The following is a 21,923-nucleotide window of genomic DNA, read 5'->3' as shown; positions in this document are numbered from 1 at the left end:
ACCCTCTGGGTGAAAAACCTTTTCCTAATATTGAGATTAATCCTCCCCTGGCCAACTTCAGGCCATTCCCATGCGTCCTGTCACTGGGCACCACAGAGAAGAGATCAGTGTCTACCCCATCTCTTCCACTCAGAAAGGAGTTGAAGACTGTGACGAGGTGTCCCTTCAGTCTCCTCCGTGCTAAACACACCAAGTGACTTCAGCTGCTCATCATATGACTTCCCCTCAAAGGCTTTCACTATTATCATAGCCTTCCTTTGGACGCTCTCTAGCAGCTTGATATATCTCAACTTCAGACAAAAGATTTTATTTCTAAGATTTCATGATTAAAAAACTGGCCCAAGAACGTGTGATGTTCACAGGCCATGCTGGTGCCTGATGGCAACACTCCATGTGTTAATCAGCAGAAACACAGGGTTCACACAAAAGTGGGGCGGGTGCCTTTCAGGGAGAAAAAGGTCTGCAGTCTGTCATCAAGGCCACGGGGCCGATCTCTTGGCTCCTTATACGGGCCCATCATAGCAGTCCCCAGGTAGGGAATGAGTTGGCAGTGCTCCACGAACTGCAAAAACTTCTTCCTGTACATCTGCCGCACTGGCTCTGAGCTCCGGGGATTGTGTGCTGCAAGAATTTAAGCAGCATGTTAGTGTCTCCTATAAACTTTGTGGAATTACATTACAGAAATTTTCAAAGGGACCAAGTCTACCTCTGTTGGCATTACCCATGGTACAGATAAACACCTTGACTGCTGGTGCCAAGCCAAAACGATAAGTCTGGTATTTCAGAAAGTTCCTGACTCCAAACAGTCGTGATAATCAGAAGGATAAGAAAAAGACACAACAAACATGTCTAGCTGCTGTCAACTTCTCATTTCTCAGACCATGAGATATTGGTGAATCTCCAGGCAGTGACAAATTTGGGTTGTGTGGCACACAGTCTGAAGTGGTACATCCTGGGGATAGCCCAGGTCTGGTATGGCTGGTGCTGGGCCACTGTATCCTTGGTACAAGTGTTCCATGACCTAAATGCTTTGGTACCGCGCTACAACAGCCTATAACGTGGGCTACCTTGTTATACAAGGAAGTCAGGTTTGATAAGCAGAACTGTGACCAACATGGCTTCATGAGAGAAAAGTCCTGCTCGTAAAACCTGACTTCCTTGTATGACAAGGTAATAATCCACCTAGTTGACCAAGGGACACCAGTTGATTTGCATTTCATTAAAATTTTCAATACTTTATTTCACAGTATCCTTTTGGACAAAATGTCAGGCACACAGCTGGATAAACACATCATGCCATGGATGAGCAACTGGCTCACCACTCAGGCACAAAGGGTTATAGGGAACGGGGCGACATTGGACTGGTGACCTGTCACTGATGAGGTTCCCCAAAGCTCCATCCACAGCCCTGTGCTCTTTAACATCTTCATAAATGACTGGGATGCAGGACTGGAAGGGATACTAAGCGAGGTCACAGATTATACAAAACTGGGAGGAGCTGTTGATTCCCTTGAGGGCAGGGAAGCCCAGTAGAGAGACTTTGACAAATCAGAGGACTGGGAAATCACCAACCATATGAATTTCAGTGAGGGAAAGTGCCGGATTCTGCACCTGGGATGGATACATGGACAGACTGGGCAATGAGATGCTGGAAAGCAGAGCTGTGGAAAGGGGCCTAGAGGTGCTAGTCAGTGGCAAGTGGAATGTGAGCCAGCAGTGCCCTGGCAGCCAGGAGGGCCAGTGGTGTCCTGGGGGGCACCACGCGCAGCATTGCCAGCTGGGAAAGGGGGATTGTCCTGCTCTGCTCTGCACTGGGGTGGACTCATCTTGAGTCCATTGTGCAGTATTAGGCACCACAATATAAGAAAAGCATTAAACTATCAGAGTGTCCAAATGAGTTTGGCATACATTAGTATTGAGTGCCAGTCCTCAGAGTACAGTTTATTATTTTAATTGTTACCCAAGGCAAAGGAGAAGGAGTGAGCCAAATCATAACCATTGTTTTTTCTTATGGACAGTATTTTATTTCTCATTACAAAAACTGGACAGCATGAAGAACTATCCTATAAAACACTTCAGCCCACTAGCTTTAAACTGTAGACAGCTACATTTAACAGTTTCTGAGAGATTTTTCAAGCATAGCTCTGAATACAGCCCTTACAAGAGTCCAGTTTGAAGGACACTCAATCTTTAAATGTGATATTAGAGAATGATGTTAATTGAAGATGAGAAGGTCTAACTTCACATAGAAATAGGACAAAATAAATTTCCAGGGGACCACAAGGCACTTTGATCAAATTTTTTTATCAAGAATGGCATGACTACTCTGAAGAGATGCACAATAATAAATAATTCTGTATTTGCAACTAATCACAGAATCGCAGGGTGGATCAGGCTGGGACAGGAAGGAACCACACTGGGTCATCTGGGACAACCTCCCTGCTCAAGCAGGGTCATCCCAGGGCACACAGCACAGGGTCGTGTTCAGATGGCTCTTGAATATTTCCACTGATGAAGACTCCACAACTTCTCTGGGAAATGTGTTCCAATATTTGGTCACTAGCACATGGAAGAAGTTCTTCCTCACTTTCAAGTGATTTGTCAGTGTACAGGAATGCTGTATCTTAAAGTTGGAAGCAGTCCTATCCAGTGCTAGAAGAAGATAACTTGTTTTCCTGGGTTCCTATGGTCAAACTATTTGGCACTGTATGAGGAGAAGAGATTTCTGCACTTGCATAACCCTTCTGGTTCATCATCCACTACTAATAATGATTTAATGTTGCAATATATGAGCAAAACATTCCTAGCATGGGCATCCTTATGTTAGCAAAGCCATCCTAACAATAGAATGAAAATAGCTGTTGTGAATGAAGCAAACTACAGTATCAAAACAGTTTGGTGGCTTAGGAATTGTACATTTATGTAGGGGCTTACCATGTGCCTACCCTGTTCAATGGTCTTCCTTAACAAAGCTGTGCTAGCAAAAAAAAAAAAAAGAGTGACATTTCAAGAAAATTCTGGAGGGCTCTGGAAACTACATAAGGAAACACAGGATGTGAAGAGCTTAGAAAAAATAATTAAGACTGGTATTGTCTAAAATAATAAGTAAAAATGTAAAACACGAAAGGCCAGGTGAAGTTTGCCCAGTGAACAGGTTGGCTTATAAATGACAAAAGTCGTGGGTTGAAAGAAATGTCAGTCTTGCTCCAGAAATCCCCAGCAGTACTGGAAACCCAGCCCAAAGCTATAGCAGAGCTGTAAACAAAGACATTGAAATCGAGAAAGATGGCAATAGTTAAGCTGATTGCAAACTATTAAAGATTATTACATGTAATTGGTATCTCTGGCTGAAAAAAACCCAAAGAGAAATTCTAAAAAACAGCAAATATGAACACTAATTGGCTACCTATATTTTATCAGAGATCTTATGTCATTTATACAATTAGTTATTTTATAGCATGCTATTTTATACACTACCTTTTAGATGGAATGAGACAAAAAGCAGAGCAGTTTCTTTCACACTTAGGAATGGAAACTTTGGCTTAAGGCTGCCAACTTCATGCAGAGCTTTTATTAGAGAAGTTGCTACTCCCTAAAGAAAGAAAATAGTTTTAAAAGACCATTACAGTAATCTTGAGGAATGCCTTATCCTGTTGTAATGCAGATCTAACAATACAGGACGATACCCTAAGTTGGTGAATAGTAGAAAACAAGAAATTAGCATAAAATAGGGAGGGCTGTGACCATGAATAATTTTTTTATTTATTCATGTGTCAAAGTGTAACAAATTACTCTAAAATTTTTCCAAGTAAGCTTGTGTCTATGCTGGTGTTAAAAGTCAAACCAAAATGTACTCTTACAAGATATGATAAACAACTAAGTCAGAAAATCATCATATAGTACTGTAGCTTATTATCCCCCTCTGATGGTCTTGTGTTTTTTTCCATGAAAGCTACAAACATCTGTTATTTTAAAAATTACTCTCAATTGTAACTAAAAAAAAAATTCAATTTAATATAATCTCTTTAATAAATATAAGACTCAAATGCATTAAAAATTAAAAAAAAAACCAGGAGTGGGATATGCTATATATATGATATTTATCACAAAATCATGCTTTAAAATAGAAAAGCAAAAACTGGCCTGTTCAAGGTATCCAGGCAAAGGAAGTGTAGTTAATAGCATAGGCTCTTGTTTTGGAGGGAGTTTATGGGGAAGCTTCAGATTCCAGTACTTCTCTGGTAACCTAACCAGATATAAAGTAAGCACTTTTAAGATGTATAAACAAGATTATATAAACATTTTAAGATTAAAATGCAGTTAGTGTATTTACCTCATAAACTTCTGAAGTTTTTCTTCACTTTCAAAAATATATACCTTGTCTTGGTATTTTGCTGCATACTCTATGTTGCCAGGCACCAAAGCTTCGTATCTGAAAAGATGGAGCAAGAATAACTCATTCACAGAAAACGTAAAACTTAATTTGTGTGGAGTAAATTCATGAGCTACTGGCAGCCTTCTGGTAATTTAGCAAGTGTAGCAACTACAAAAATAGCAATTGGATCATCCAAGTTTCTACTACATGATGGACAGTTACAAGGTTAAAAATCTCATAGAGTCTCTGCCTCAAAATCTGCTTATTAAGGCACTTTTATAGTGCTTCCTTAGAGCCTCTCCATTTAAAATGCCAATCATATTTGTTCAGGAGATTAAAAAAGGATAACATAGAATTGGCTATTATGATTCTCCTCTGATGACAAATTTTGCACACTGAAGAAATCTGTGTCACTTTATGGTAGAGCTTTATGGATCTCTACAAAAATCATTATAGCTTCTGCATCTACTAGGGATTTATGAGATTTCTTTTAACCTTTGAAGGCTTATGATAGAGCAAATTCAAACTATATCAGTCCATCTTCATCATGAAAGACAGCAAGTCAGCACCCATTCTTGTAGAACCTGTATCCATGTAAGTTTTAAAAGGTGATTTTATCTTGATTTCCAAAGCCATGGGTACAATGTAGAGAATAGTAATTGCTTTTCCAGTCCAAACCCCAAACATTATTTCCTCATTAATGCATTAATATAGGACACATGTTCTGCAATTCAGATTATGAAAACTCTAGTGACATACCTCTGTTTTCCATCTAGGTAAGTGACTGGACAGTATCCCTGCATTTCAGGCTTTACAGGGAATAAGGCCTTCACTTCTGCTGCAGTCAATTTCTTTGGCAGCATATGTGTGGGTGGGAGTGGGTGAGATGCCAGTGATGATACATAAACCTCAGGTCTACTCAGGAATTTCTGTAGAAAAAGAAATATTTTTATAATGAAAAAAGCACTGAAGGACTGTTAGTCAAGCTCCAGAGGACTGGCTCACACAATTTAGATACCTATTTTTTCTACAATGAAACAGTGTGTTGGCATTGCTGTTGCTCTTGGGTAATTTCTTTTCCAACCTACTCTCAGTTGAAATAGTCACTATTCACCCACCATCCATCACTATGTACTGCTTTCATAAGCCACTTTTTAACCCAGTCTCTCTACAACAGATAAAAGAAAGGAGAAGGTTACTGTTTTCAAATGAATGTTTGATCTGTGACAGCTTGTAAGATGAGCTTTAGTTTAATGGTGTCTGTGCTGTATTGTATCTGCCTAGACATTTGATAGCAGAAGTATGCAGAACAAAAGCTTGAATGCTAACAACAGTGGTCTAATTCAAGTTGCATATTACCTATTTCTGTATGGAATCAAAGAATGTAAGCAACAATGTTCCCTCTTCCCATAATCCCCTCCTTTTTGACCTGCTTTTTGACACTCACTTCCAGTTCTTCCTGTGAAGCCATTCTGTAATAGTGCCCCTGAAATTCAGCAGCAAACTCCAGTGAAGGGGTTACAGAGCAGTCAACCAGTTCACCTTTCTCTGCAAGGCTGACAGGACAGTACTGTCCACACTCCCCCAGCTGACTCTGCAGTTCCTTGGGAGTGATACATAAACCAGCAATGCTGGCTGCTTTTCCTGTTAATGAAAGCAATTAATGATAATGTTTAATTTATGAAAGACATAGAAACATCCAACAATTCTACTCAGGAATGCCATAGTCTAGGAGGTAATTAATAATTAGAAAAGTACATAAAATAATGAGAACTAAAACAGCAATTTGATAATGAAATTAAGTTGTAACTCATTTTACCAATTAATTTTAATAACGTTTTTGTAGCATTTAAGAAATATAATAATTATTAATGGTGTGGGATACTCTGTATGTTCGTCTTATTAGTCTGTTCTTCTTATTTATGATTTATTGTTTCACTCCTTTGTGTTACTAAGGGACATTTCAGCTATTATTTTATTTCTTTGCATTGGTGAAAAAGAGTACAAGGTGTGATGAAAGTCTCCCCTTTATTCATCTATAGCTTGCAAATGCTACAGTCTATCTGGAGGAAATGCATTCAAAATCTTGACTAAAATGTAATCTCAAAACCAAATTACTTAAAAAATGTGCTTTTTCAAACTTGATGTGTAAAATTTAAGTGTATTTTAATATTTTTGATTATGACTCCAATTTTTAAGATGGGTGGAGCCACAGAGCTGTAAAAGTTAAACCCAAAAGGTGGATATAAGATAAGGAAGTATATTTGCCCTTCAAAGGAGTTCTAGTTAAATAGTAGACATGTTTAAAAGGCATATTTAATCCTGACCAGTGCCAACAGACAAAAACTCACGTAGGAACTGTGCCTTTTTAGGATAAAATTATCTTCTTCCCAAAGCACAGAAATTAACTCAGATGGCATATTTAAGCTTATTTCTAGGTTTTAAATTAAGATCTTCCCTATCTCTCCCTCTTCCCTCATTAATGCTAAAGTGAAGCTGCAAGTTAGAGTTCCCCTTGTACTTTTGGGGTACTTTTTGTGATTTACAACCCAGTGTTGCCAGATCTACCATTGTCCAAGGACTCTGACTTCCTTTAGCAGATTTCTGTTACCCTCGTCTTTGGAGGATGGCCTCATACTGCCTTGTAGTTGGCTTTGTCATCACTATTTTCAAAAGATCTCTTCAAGATCTCTGTAGATGAGATTGAAGAATTTAAGGGTATGTATATGCCCAAAACTTAGCCTCATCCAAATAAAGATGAAGTTGTCATGTACGTAGTATATTGCAGCTTTTTAAAGAAACAAATATTCTGGGAAACTTTGTTTTTCTTTTACCTTCTCTTCTTCTTTCCAGGTATATCTGGATTTGTTTAACAACCACCTGAACTTTCTGCAGAACGGTATTCCAGACCCTCCATTTGCTATGATTGGCATCAATCACACACCAGTTCTGACGTTCCTTCATATAGTAAGTTCTAATATCATCAATGTGCTGTTTATAGCAGGAATTTTTAATAGCTAGAATCTGTGGATTGTCATGTTCAGGATAGGGAAGTCTAAAGACAGTGAAAGATAACAGTGATTTAAATCTGAGGATTAGATAATTTCATTGAATTTCAGGTGTAAATTCTAGAGTTCACTATAAGTTCTTTTTACAAAATTTTGCTTATTTGACACTGTAGAACATATTTGAGAAGTACAAATTTCATATGAAGAATACTACAAGCTAATGTGAAAAGCAGTGTACTTATGATCAGACAGTCCTTCGAAAACGAAGAACAAAACTTTTTCTATTTATGTCCCAAATACAACTCAATAATTATTGTTCAAAGGATTTGGAATGTATCAACACACATTACCTGACACTCACTACAAATACACAATTAAATGATACTCTGATATTGTACACTTGATTTGTCCTTAAGCCTATGAAATATAATTAGTTCAGTATTTAAAATGAAGTTTAAAGTAAATACTTTCAAAAACACATAAATGATTTAATTTTTTTTGCAATGCACATTGTCTTTAGTCTTTTAGTAAACAATTTAACATTGTACTGATTACTTGATAAAAAGAAAGAGACAAAAAGAAAAGGACAAAATGAAAGAGGCATGCAATAATGGTCCAAGATATCTGGAACTTCTTAGAAACACTTCTTCTAATGAGAAACAGGTTCTTACACAATTTAATTTTAAGGTGAATGTTCTGTTCTTTTTCATACTCTGTCTGCTTATAAACTACTTACTGTTCTTCTTCAAAAACAACCAATGACTCTTTAAACAGAGTATTTATCTTAGAAGAACAAAGGGAATGAACTGAACTGAAAGGCTTAGAACTCCTGAATTCTATACAGAATTCTATACACTACTAAATATGCATTATTTCTATATTTTTAAAACAACTCTAATTAAGTTTTTAAAAGAGAGATTATTAGATGAAGTATCAAAATCTTTTATGACAATAATTAAAGAAAAATAAATTTTGGCAGCAGAGAGAAGTGATAATATTTCTGATGTACAGTTTCATTAGACCAGTTAAACTAAGCAGTGGGTGCACAGCATTGCACATTTGTAATCTCAGTCATGCAATTGAGGGATCTGGCCAGAGCATACCCAAAACACCTTACATCCCTATTTCTGGTCTATGGAAATCAAAGCATTAGAAAGGAGAGGGACTGGTTCCCATGTTTTTCATATGTGGAGTTCAGAGACAGCTGAGTTATACTCCAGGTTAGATACAACCTCTGGGTATAGCACTGAGGCACATAAATAGAGACATTACAATATCATCTAGAAAATAAAAACAATTCTATCAGGGAGTATCTCTACCGGTTTGTTCTTTCCTTATCCAGTAGTGCTCTTCTGAACACTTCCTTTGTATCCATATCTAATTCAAAGATTTTCACCGGAATGATCCTAGTTGATTCCAAGAGATTTACGTGTGTTCTTGTTAGAGGATATCCATCAATTACAACTCTGCACACAAACAGAAACAGAAAAATAGTTTTGAAGTACTCACTAAGAAGTCAGTTTCCAATCAACCAGTAAGTCTATGTGTGTTTCTAGTACATTTTCCATGGAGACAAAGGTCTACACCCATGCCATGAAGTTATCACTGCTCTCACTTGACAGGCACATTCTTCACTCCTAAGAATTTATGACCAAATTTAAAAAATCAAGTAGGCAGAACAAGAAATAGTAATGAGAAAAGGAAATACACAAAGGGCAAAAGGTAAGTGGATGGCTGGGACTTCTAAAAATGGTGCACTTTAATATTCTGACACATCAATAATTCAGAAATATAATTTTAACTATGAGAAGTCTCCATGTGGATTGGGAGGAGCAGATTTTAAAGTGGTAAGTAAAATGCTGAAAGAATTCTGATATCAAGCACAAATAGTTTTCAGAGATTATTGCAGAATTGCATTTCTCTGTAACAATTCTCCTTTTTGGGGAGAGAAGTTGAATTTAATGAAATACTGATGATAAAGCTTTTTAAAACTGCCCAGTTTCAAAGGTGTTTCAGTGGGGGAGAAAGAGCCTAGCATTACATATGAATAAGGTGGAAACACTCACTGGTTTCAGTTCGTCCTTAATAACTTCAGTTGTTAAGAAGACCAGAAAAAAAACCCAAAAAACTTGAGTACTGAAACAGCCTGCGTGATCAATGAGAATCAGGTGTGTCCAAGTTGGTTCTGGAGTTGGTATAAGAAAGACCAAATGGTAATTCTCAAAGGATAGTAGAAGATACTGGCTTTTTGACTGAAAAAAAGTAACTGACATAAAGTATATTACTTTGATGTACTGGAATATAGTTACTTGAAAATTGCAGAAAATTATGCTTCAGTCTCATTTCCTAGAGCAATTGTAAAAAAATCTCCTTTTGTACAGATTATTTTTGCAATGCAGAAACCACTAATGTGTTTTAGTGAAATTGTTTTACAGCAGTAATGTGGGAATCCATGGCTATGAAGAGATTGACATGTCTTGGAGATCCCCCAAAACCTCAAGAAAAGTCTTACCCAGTGGGATTATCCGTGTGATTTAGCAGAGCCACATCTAGAGCCTGGATGGCCAATTCATCAGGCACAGTGAGTCCTTGGAGAAGGTGTGACTGTACCTTAAGTGCCAACTCGCTCTCTGGCTGGCTGTTTATCACAAACCGGATGGCATCTCCTAGGGACAGGCGCACGAACCCATAAACACTCGCAAGTCTCTGGGCAACTGCAAAATATTTTTATTTCAAGTCACAACTTTTAAGGTAAGCAACATCACAATCTCGTATATGCACAGGGCATGCAAACCCTATTCAATTTGGAACAAACCTCAGCAGATATAGCCAATATTATTAGAGTGTTAGAAAATATGCCTTCATTGCTGTTCCTCTTACAGAACAGCCCATCAGTTATATCATTTATCCAGGAAATGGGAAATATGCTAAAATTTCATCCTAAATATGAGATCATTTGAACCTATCTCTTTTCTTCCTAACATCCTCTTCTCAATAACTATTGTTTAAAATGAATTTCCTCCTCCTCCAGTAAGAGGCAGAAATATGTGGATTGACAGTCATGGAGGAGGAAAGGGAGGGGAGAGGGATGGAAATCTTGGGTGCTTTTTAATCTAGAAATTTTGAAATAGACTGGGGAGTGGGGAATTTGGAGTCCTCATCCTTGATCCTAGGACTATTTCTCCATTTTACATTAGTTTATATTGACTCAAAAAAGTAAAAAACAATTACAAAACAATAATTAATAATACAAGGGGTATAAATAGTGTATGTCCACTTTTTCTAAATGGAAGTCCAGGTCACTAACCTCTTAAGGATCTAGGATAAAATTAGATGGAAAATGCGTAACTATCAGACTGTCAAATGAGACACCAGAGAATGTAACCAAAAGAATCTGTGCCCAGCAAGAAAAGCAGGAAGACCAATAATATTAATGATTTATGATTTTTTAATAACAGTAAGGACGGATACAGCTTCAGTTATTATTATTCAGTTAATAATGGATTTTTAAATAGATAACTGCTCATACCTGTAGTCTTTCCAGATTTTGGAAGTCCCACAATTGCAATCTTTACTGGCACAGATTGGTTAGGTTTTGGCTGACAAATATATTTGATGGGATTTGTCATAAACATTTCTTTATTTTCTTTACTTGAAAAGAAATAAATATATTGTCGATGGATTACTGGAAAGACTGCGCCTTCCTGCCTTTGCTGTGGCTTGATCACATCTCCTTGGCTTAACTGTGTAACATACAAAATCAGAATCAGTTAATTAGGTTTGACAAAGCCTTTTCTTCCTCCATCCCAGAGAAGTGGCTTTTTTAGGCAGATAGAGGAGTACCAACCATATGAGACAAACCATGAAAGCATTCTAAAATTCACACATATGGACATAGTATTTTGCTCAAATCTGACAAATTTCTATACCTACACTTCTTGTTCAAAAAGATGAAAGAAACATTGAAGACAGAAAGAATACTTGCTATTTCCAGTAGGTGGTACCGTAACACTTTATGTCTGTCAAGACAGTGTTGTCAGAGAAGATTAATGTAATAGTTTTTTTTAATTTTCAAAGAACAAAGAAAATAATTTTATTTCTCAGTGAATTAAACTCACCTGCCTGCCTGCCTGCCAATAGAAAATGCACTGAGAATATTGTATTCACCAGAAGTCATATATAAATTAAGAAAACATAAAAAGATATCAATACTTACATTATGGTCAAGTGAAAAATACATGCACTGATGATAAAATCTCTTCAAACACATCAGACAGCCCACTAAAAAGTCTTCAGTGTTAATGGATGATTGATATGTAAGAGATATTTTTGTAACTGGTAGAAATAGTCACTGAAGTAATACCAGATTAATTCCTTGCCCTACTATTCTCTAGGGAAAAACTTACTCATGTTCCTGTTGCAGCCCTTCTTAGAAGAACTGTCTTAAAGGGTCAATAAAAGATGCTTTAAAACAAAATGTAGAAAATCAGTATGTAGAAAAAATTGCCCAGACCAGACAGCATTCACCTTACTATTCTAAAGGGACTCAAAAGTCTAATTCTGAGAATGTGTAACAGTGATCTTCCTTCAACAAAAGAAGGAAGGTGGAAAAAATTACCATTTAAAAAAAGTTTTTTCTCCAGCATAGAACCTGGCAAAAATAGTCTGGTAAATACGACTCTGTATTGAGCAAACGGAAATACACTAAGGAAAAAAACCCAGAAGTTACATGCATACATATAAAATAATGGGGAAGAGCCAACTCAGCTTCTTGTCAAGGAAAATCACACTTCACAAATCTATTACTATGTTTTGAAGGAGTCAGTAAGGTCGGTCTGGTTACTACAGCTAGAGCTGGGGCTGTTCTACTGTGTAACATGGTCCTGCCAGACTCTTCTCATACCCTTAGGGTTCCTATTCCTAGATCAAGTAATTTCAGGGTGCGTGCTCTCAATTTATGGCATTTCACGAGTCTGCTCTACTGCATATCTGCTTCCATTCCCCACTCAGCTCATAATGTTTATTCTCTGCTTATCTAATCAGTTGCATAACTACTTCCCCCCCCCCCCGCCCCCCCCCAATTTACTCTCAAAGTAACTGGAATATACTCAATCTGCCTTTCTACTCCAAAACTTTCAGTCTGGAATTAATTTTGTAATTTCTATTACTATCCTAAAATGCCCTCAAAATGATCCTATTTCTCTTTTATTTTTATCAGCTTGGAAATATTCACTGTCAGCACACCACTCTTATTTTATCCAATAATTTCCTATGACTTCCTTCTAACTGAATTGTACTTTCTGGTTGGTAAAAAACACTGTATAGAACAAAGGAATGGAGTGGAAAAACTGAATACAAAAATGTAGTGAAATCTGACAGAATGAAGTGCAAGGACTAGGGTGTAGAGACTAATTGCAATTAAACACATAAACTGTGGTTCAGTAGTGGTAAATTATATAAATGTAGACATATCTACTCCTATTAGTATGTACCTAGATTATTAGATGCCAATTGATGCAGCCATGAAAAAGAATGAAGATTCTGATCCTAAGGTTAAAGAGAGACAAATGTGATCTGGAACAGGTGAAGACCCAACATGATGCTATATAAAAGGGAATAAAATGGTTTGATTAATTGGCATAGTAAAATGAAGGCCGAAGTATGTTTCCTTCAGGGCTTTTGTCCTTTATGTATGTTGTTCACTGGACTTTTTTTTTAACTAATCTACCTTTTTTAATTTTTATTTACTCACAATCAGCTTTTACTTCTAGCATTAAACCAAAATAATTATTTGAGAACATTTAATTTCTGACCTTGGGGATAGTGATGAGTACTTTCTGACCTCAACTTTCCAGATCTCTAGTAAAATACCATGGAAATAGATTTGTTGCTCTTCAAAGATTTTAAATTTTGACAAGAAAGAATTAGTGCTAATGAATTATGTCTAATTAAGTACATTTTTTGCCACTACTAGGTTTAGTGGGCAGTTGGGAGTGTGGCTTCTTATAAATTCATACTCAAAATCCTTTCACTCTGCTCTCACTACTATTGGAAGGTTTTAAGACCTTCTTTGTTGTCCTGTGTTTTGTGTATCATTAAGAGTTAGGCATTTCTTTCTGACTCAATGCCACCATTAATCATGTCACCAGTGATAGTGTAACAAATTTTACTTAATGCTTCTCAGCCTTAAATCAGCTGCAACACTAAAAAGACCAACACCTTTTATTATTAATGCCTGCTGTATTTTGTGTATATTCAGAAGTGTAATTTTGATTCAGTAATGTAGTTTTCATTAAATATTTCTGGTGTTATTTGCTACTGTCTGATAACATCTTGTTAATGTGAAATACATTTTTAAAGAGTGTCAACTCTTGAAAACATTCTTCAGCCATTTAAAAACATTACCTTGATTGGATCCCACTGACCAAAAGAACTTAGCAATTTATACGAGAAAACTAGCATCTTCTGTGCAAGTGGCAAACTTATTGGGTAACATTTCTCAAAAATGCTCCTGCGGTTTTCCACTAGGGATTTCAGCTTGCTGTATATTTGATAGCACACAATGCGAGGCTTCCGTCCTCCATTGATCTCCACTGATGGTATCAGTAACTTTTCAAGTTCTTCCTGGTTATGAAAACATAATGAAATACTAGAATCACAAATGCAATCAGATTTTAAATAAAGATTGATGGCAAGATTTTCTGTGAACTATCAAGGATTTCCTAAGCGTGTTCTCAGTCAACATAAATCAGCAAATTTGGTGGGAATTAGTCTTCCTGTCTACTGAAGTTTAAACTTCTATATTAGGTGTCACACTGCTACAATATTGTATTATTATCTGGTTTTGTAGACCTTCTATCTGGTCAGTGGATAGAGATTCTTTTAATTCATGATTAGTTTATTTCTGAAGTGAAATACTTCATAGGTAATTAAAAAATGTTACTGATCTACCTACTGCCTTTGATGTGGCATTAGCACTGCAGATATCTGGTGTTAGATGAGGTTAGCTCGCCATAGGCAATTGCACTGATTTCAAGAAAATTATGTCAGTAGGTGTGGGAATGGTGCCAAACACCTGGCATCTTAACTGAGATTAGATTTGGATTTTTTCTTTACATTTGGTTTCATCACCAACAACTGGGATCTGTATTAAAAAATAGATCTGTCTAGTAAGAATTTTGCCTCAAAAATTATTTTGAAATACTGTTCATACATTCAAAACTCTTTAGGTTGGTTACCTGTGTCAAGTGACCTATCAAAAATGAAATTACACCATGATTGGATATGTCTACCCAAAAGCTTTCTTTTTTTTTTCTCTGTACTATATTAGTTATATAAATTATATACTCTATAAAGTTTATATCTTCTCAGTACAGTCTTCATCAGGTTCACATACTTAGAGCATGAGTATAGCAGCACAGTTATTTAGGCACTATAAAATAAATATGGAAATTCTTATAATTTAATAAAATAAGCAGTGGTATCAGTACCTGCATACTTTGTAATCTTTCTATTTCTAATTCAAACTTTTCTGAAATTTCATTTTGCATGCGCTCAACAGCATCTTCTTCATTTTCTTCTTCTGGTTCTTCCTCTTCGTCTTCTAAAAACTCTTCTGCAAGTATAGCTTCAATATCTTCATTCTCCTCCTCCTCAGTAGCTTCATCATCATCTTTATCTGCTAAAGCCTACAAGGAGAAAATATTTTGTTGTTTCATGTCTATGATACAGATATTTTGAAGGAACTTAAGGTATTCTTTTTTTAAATTAAAAAAGCCATTAATTCAACAAAACCTCATTTTGGGATATCCTTTATCATGTGCAAAAAAATCTAGCAAATTCTAGAATCTTATTTCAGAAGAAAATACAGCAGTATTGCATAGTGCATACAGTGAAGCATCATACAAGTTCCAAGAGTACTTTAAAAACCTGAAGAGCTACACTGCAGTTTTGATGAGTGTTTTTTCATACATGGTATTGTAGTTTGACAGGACTTTGTTATAAACAAGCATGTTTGATGAAAGTGTAGCTGACAGAATATCATGAGCAGTCAAGCAGTACATGAATGCATTTATAAATATATTATGTAATTGACTTTGGGCAGAAATCCTCGTACAGTCCTATTCTGGATTAACCATGAATTTGACAGTGTACTTAAAGGCACATACCTAAATTCAATTAGTGGGGCTACTCTTATGCTTACATATGATATAGTTTAAACACATTCAAAAGTATTTTTCTGCATTGAAGCATATATGGAGAATTCTTTTAAAATAGTTTTTAGTCTTAATGAATCCGTAGTTTCTAAAGCAATTCAAACATAATATAAAATTATTTTTGAAAGTTGAAGTTTCTTGCAGTCTATCATAATTTTACTTTTCTACATTGTCTTGAAGTCTATGACTAAAAGCTCTAGAAAATTCTAGAATGGATTCTGGTATGAATGCAAATTAGGTTTTCTTACCGCCTGCTTATTTTTCTGTCGTTCTGCTAAAAGTTCTTCCCTTCTTCTGGCAATCTTCTCATTCTGTTAGTGAAAAAAAAAGATGTAAGAAGACTGATGATACTTCCTGATGAAAACTCCCCTCTGAAAATTGGTAATGTAACCTACCTAACTTTCTACCTTGAATTCTGTTCCAGTTGGTTCTAATGTTAATGAACACTACCTAGAGTTTGAAATATTGCAGACCACATAGAACTCTCTGCTAGGCAAACATGCAAGCATATTTTAGAAAAAATAATTTGGCAATTTCTGAGATTGATATTAGAAGAAAAAAAAAGACTGTGATTATTATCACACTGAAAATATAGTAATAGGTTGATTGGTAAACTACAGGGTTTCTAAATTTATAGGTGGTTTCTATAGGTGGTTTTCACCCATTTGGCAAAGGGGTCACTGATTATGATAGTAAGTATGTTGTGTTCCCTTTGACAGGTTAGAGATATTAATGGTATTGAATGAGTCTTGTCCCAGATTCCGTTGTTCTAACTTCCTGTGCGACAGCTGCTCTGTAGTAATTATGTGCAGGCCTTTTCTGATATTACATGTGTAGTACTTTCTCACTTTTATAGAAAGTGAGGAACCTTGGAAATATTACATGTGCCAATTGTAAGTGTCTGCATAGAGGCTTCAGGTTACCTCAACCATTTGTAACCTCTTCAACAGTAGGCACAGCTTCATTTGAATGGGACAGAGAGCAGCTGCAACAGCACTGAGAATGTGGCTTAGAGTTACTGCATTCCTGTGCAGAGTATCAGAATTGGGAACACAGATACACTCCCTATGGGAGTCAGCCTATGGGAGATGCTGATAATTCAACAGCACATGCTCAGGGAATCTGGGATGCAGCAATACTACAGTGTACAAACTGTCTGATTTTTTTATTGCCATATTCACTCCCTCCATCCACTTGCCTTTTTTTCCTGGACTCTCCATGACTGCCATTTATGTGACAGCACAGCTACTTTTTTTGGGCTGCAAGATGCCCAAACTCCTGCATGCATTAATTGCATAGAAGAGGAAAGGAGCCCTAAATTATTTTTGGTTCCTATGGTAAGCCTAGGAATGCTGTGAATGTGTAAAACTGATTCTCCTCGCTCCAATACCTGTTACTCTGTGTGCTCTTCACAGCTTTGGGAGTTTCAGAATCTGTGTTCAGACCTCTTGTAGAAACAAAAAAAAAAAAATACATAGGGCTGAAAACTTACCCTTTTTTCTGCTTTTAGTTCCTTTAGCTTAATTTTATATTCCTTTTTTTTAAGCTGTTTGTCTTTCCATTTTTTCAGACGTGGAGGAAAAAGACGGTTAAGAATGTCACCTTCTTCTACTTGAATATAAACTGCAACATCAGGACAGAGTCCTCGTTCTGAAAGATAGCTGGCTTCATCTGAAGTACGAGGGAAGCCATCCAGTATAAAGCCTGTGGACCTAATTGGAAAGTAACATATTTATTATTACACAGTGTAGTTTAAAGTGCAATACAACGAACATGTAATTATTTTGAAAAGAAACCCCACAAACCCTCCCATATTAAATGCATATATTAGGAGCAGAATTCAAAAAATACTTTCAGCTAGTACATTTTGACAATGTAAAACTGATATTTTGCTGTGTATTTTGATTAGTGTACTTACAAATTAATTTCTTCTGAGGTTTTAATGTGCAACACTGAATATTTTAAAATAACTTAAAAACACAAACCTAATTGGGTCCTCAGACTTGCTTGTGTCACTCTAAAAACAATACTTTTTAGGCATTGGTCTCAAAAAATAGAAGGTTCCCCATATTACTTTTATGGGAAACCATAAAACCATTACTTTTTACCATTACTTTTACCATTACTTTTACCATTACTTTTATGGTAAAAACTTTCCAAGAAACCTTGTGCCTGAAAATTTATGCTTCTTCTGTAGTAAAGGATTAGAAATTTGCCACTCAGCATGATTTATATTTCTCTTCCTGCATATGTTAACAACAAGTCATATACCTTTATACCTGTAAAGCTCTATGGCTTATTGGAGCTCTTACAATTTTGAATTTAGACAAGTAGTTAGGTAAGGATCAATGTTGTGGTGATAAGAAGCTAAAATTTATACCTATTACTTTAGACTTTAATAGGATACATTGTAAAATTGCAGAAAACCAAAGAAGCTAGAAGAAGTGGAAGTAAAGAACAAGTAGGAGGAAAGAACAAGTAGCCCTGAATGCTGTGGGGAAGAAGAGTACAACATAGTATAGCTTATTAGTGTGATATAATACAATACAATAGGATTTAATACAATAAAATATTACAACATTATGCATAATGCTGGGTAATTTTTTGACTTGGTGCATTCTTTGTTGCCTAGGATTGATCTCCCTTTTTTTACACTGTGTAGAGAACTATTATCCCCTATCTGTAGTCAGGACAAAAAATTATACAAAAATATAAAAGGTTTGTTTTCATATCTATCCTGTAAGACCCAGCTCTTTAGGAGATTTAATCTAATTCAGGTGTGCCAAGTACTTTTGTCAAATCCTGTGTGCAGCACATGAAACATGATATTACTGTCAAAATATCAATTAAAATAATATAACAAAACCAAGACTGACAGGCAGGTCATTACTCATAAAAACTATGAGAGCATTGAAATAATCTCTGTGATAGTTATTTCCAATTGTGGACACAATGGATTATATACTTCCTAAAATTAATTAAAGAAAGAGAGAATCTAATTTCAGTTACCGGAATGGCTCTTTCTTCCACCAGTCAGGAACAATCTTATCAAGGACTTCTGGAGGCAGTTCCGTATTGTCCATTAGATTTGCTTTGATTGCCTCTTCCTCATCAGTTAATTCCACTTCCTTTATGTAAAGAAAATTCACCAAAAATGAAAAAAAAAAAAAAACCCAAAACAAAAACCCATACAAAATCAACCAACCAAAAAACAAAACCAGAAAGAAGTATCTGCTTGGCACGTTTATTGTTTTTGGTAAAGTATGGTAGTGTCTTCATTTGACTTAAACTAGCAGAAACAAACTCATTTGCCATATTGCATCATACTACATTACACATTTTAGGCAAGTCCCTAAAATTAGGGCAAATGCTGCTGTATGATTTTTAATGAAACCTAAAATCAAACACAACTGTTAAGTATTTAATTATACATATGCTCAATTCAGAGGAATAAAAACTGAAATGAGCACAGTTTCTCCTAATTGCCTGCACACAGTTTTCCACTTGGCTATACATGTTCCCATGCTGGAAGACTACTTGCACTACATCAGAATGTTTTTTTACTTTTTGAAAGCAACTATTATATTTGGATGGATTTAAAAAAAATATGCCGAAGAAGGACATGTAAGGTTATTTGATATAGGCAGAACAGATACGAGACAGATAGCATTGTTCTATACAACAGTAGTAGTATTAATGACTGGTCAAATGCAGAGTATTCAAATGCCAGAGCAAAATACTGAATTATTGTGGAAATCTGTTAGGGCTTTTTCCCAGAATACGTAACTCTGTGAGATTGATATGGTTGAGGATGCATTTCTCATAGAATTGCTTCCTGACACAGAGTGTAGTAAAAAATATTGAAAATATGATATATATTGGTGGTTCTGGATTAGTTTACACAATTCATATATCAAGAATCAAAATGTGTCTGATATCAAAAGGCCATAGCTGAATAAGAATTCCTATGCCTGACATGTACTCTGATAATGTAGCCAAAAGAACTTGAGAATATTCTGGAAGTCACAGCTCTAATGTAGTGTGTATGAGTAATATTTTTGCTAGTGCCTGACACAGTATATATATATTAAAAGATGTTTATATGATAGAAGATGCCTAAGTAGACAAAGTGGTAGCCAGATTTGCAACACAGAGTCATCTTGAAAGAAATGTGTGAAGTGGCGAAAACAGTAAAGCATATAAAAATGTATTACTGACATTACCACTGCTAAAGAGAGGTAGGAATAGTGTTTGCATCCGATAAAAGAGAAGAAGCATGAGATGTATATTCCAGAAAAAAGAGAACACCCCACAGAGCAGCAATTTGAAGAACAAAGTTTTCCCCTAGACCTTTCAATTATGTGACACTAAAACAACCAGGATGATATCTTTTTGCTGAACTTTCCAGACTGCATGGTATATTTTTGTTTGCCTATAGTGGTTTTGTTTTGAACATTATAGCTGACCTTAAGCTTTGACAGATGAACTTCTACTGTCTTGTGCCAAAGTGAATGAGAATGATACAATGGAATTTAATGAAATTTTGTAGAATTGGAGGGTCAGCGAAAAATAGGATAGTCAGACAATCCAGTGGTATTCATATTCAGATAAATGCCTGGGAACACTACAACCTTGGAAATTATCCTCTAGAGTTTGTGCAGGGCACAATGAATGGGTTTCTAAACTGAACTAAAATTGTATGAGCTGTGCTTAGATCACACCATCAGATTAAGCACTTTAAAAGGAGTATGAAAAAAAATACTAAGTCAAAGATTGTTTCCCAGCAGATATGAAGATGACAAGGAAAAAATAATAACAGAAATACGTTGGTGTAAGACATGTATTTATGCCAAAGAAATAAAATTGAGTGAGAGCCAGCCATAACCATCAGTGCCAGGAACACTTGCCATATTTTTGGCTGGGATTACCAAATTGTAAACTGACTTTTAAAAAGAACCCCCTCTTTGATTTTGATGAAAACCTGGATTTTTGTTCTGCCATCCATGGTTTTGATCTGTACTGTGTCTGTGATGAAGCATTTGCTTCCAATATTACCTGCACTTGTATTATTTCATCAGAACATTACCTTCTAAGTTATCAGGGACCTGCTCTACTTCTCAAGAGAGTAGAGTGGCCTTTAATGTACTTTTGGCAGCTCTTTCAGCACCTGTAAGTGCACCCCATTGACCTGTATGTGTCCAGTTTACATAAATTATCCCAAATTTGATCCTATTCTGTTTTTGAGTAGTACCATTTTTTTACCCAGGCTTTCCTGTTAGACACAGAGCCCTGTAGGCCACAGATTAAACTGTACTTGCAAAGATAATTTTTCAGTGTCAGACACATATTTTTCTAGACCTTTTATTGCTGTAAAAGAGCAGAAATAGAGGCCTAATTATTTTCCACTTCCATTGGGTGCTCATCTTCCTAATACTGTGCCTGAGTGTTGTTTCTGTATGCCTCCTCCTCTGTAGCCTGCTGCCTCTCCTGCCTGCTTCCTTAAATCCTGTAGTAGGAAGTGTTTGAAGATCTTTGATGACTAGTAACTTGAGGGAACTTGGCAGATATCAGGAGCACACACTAAAAAAGAGGCTCTTAAAATGTGATGCAGAAACACATTTTTTCCTGAATCTTTAAGTGTTGGATAAATCCTTATTTCTGTTGTGTGAGAGATAGATTTTCAAGTTTTTACTACACATTTTTGAAATATGCTATGTACCTGTGGTGAGACTTCTCTACATAATGAATAGCTTTTATAATATCCATTGCTATCTAAAGAATTCATTTGCATTAAAACTTTATGGATTTTTTTTTTCTCCCAACAGATCACTGCCTAATAAAAGAAAATACTATCCCAAATAAACAGTTATGTAAAAGTTTTTCCTTCAAAGAAATTGCATCCTATAAGAGATAGGGTTTAGAATGTGCATTTATAAGGATTTTAAGCCAGTAGTTAATCTGATTAAGCAAAAGTACTAATTTTCTGAAAATTATTATTCATTAATTATTCTACCAGTATCATGAACATACAGCTATTTGAAACAGTTTTTTAGTTAAGCTACAAGGTATATTTTATGCTACCCAAGCGTTGCTTTATTTTTGTGGTTTGAAACTGCTGCCAATAGTCAAAGAAACACTAAAATCCAGATTAAGAAACCTACTGCATTAAAAAAATACTAGCTTACCCTGCTATTAATGATAAATATTTCTGATTTTTTATGAGGGATGATCAGATCAAAGGGTTGGTAGAGACATTCTGTTCTTTTGCTCCAAGAGAGTGCAAAGAGCACAGCTGAGAACATTTTTACAGTCCTGTGCAGCTGG

General features: G+C 35.9%; 1 protein-coding gene across 5 annotated transcripts in view; it reads right to left on the bottom strand.

Annotated features, from left to right (window-relative positions):
- Positions 1-291: 291 nt before the first annotated feature.
- AK9 (adenylate kinase 9) overlaps positions 292-21,923 on the bottom strand; it is a 59,031-nt gene continuing 37,399 nt past the window's right edge. For 2 of the 5 annotated variants that reach the window (XM_077782273.1, XM_077782274.1), the window contains 9 exons: positions 18,609-18,727; positions 17,092-17,311; positions 15,848-15,910; positions 14,874-15,071; positions 13,789-14,007; positions 10,913-11,126; positions 9,896-10,097; positions 8,703-8,849; positions 6,084-7,430 (listed from right to left, as the gene is read on the bottom strand). In XM_077782273.1, coding sequence (XP_077638399.1) covers positions 7,142-7,430; positions 8,703-8,849; positions 9,896-10,097; positions 10,913-11,126; positions 13,789-14,007; positions 14,874-15,071; positions 15,848-15,910; positions 17,092-17,311; positions 18,609-18,727 — 1,671 coding nt within the window. In that variant the 3' untranslated portion in view covers positions 6,084-7,141. Of the gene's footprint in view, positions 622-3,477; positions 3,593-4,143; positions 4,247-4,333; positions 4,433-5,134; positions 5,305-5,822; positions 6,020-6,082; positions 7,431-8,702; positions 8,850-9,895; positions 10,098-10,912; positions 11,127-13,788; positions 14,008-14,873; positions 15,072-15,847; positions 15,911-17,091; positions 17,312-18,608; positions 18,728-21,923 lie in introns of those variants that run through there. The other 3 variants (XM_031504393.2, XR_004148051.2, XM_077782275.1) reach the window with 3 other exon arrangements.

This window comes from Lonchura striata, chromosome 3 (assembly GCF_046129695.1).
Source record: "Lonchura striata isolate bLonStr1 chromosome 3, bLonStr1.mat, whole genome shotgun sequence".
Classification (NCBI taxonomy): Eukaryota; Metazoa; Chordata; class Aves; order Passeriformes; family Estrildidae; genus Lonchura; species Lonchura striata.
Note: the sequence above shows the minus strand (reverse complement) of the source record. Positions and strands in the feature narration are given on the sequence as shown.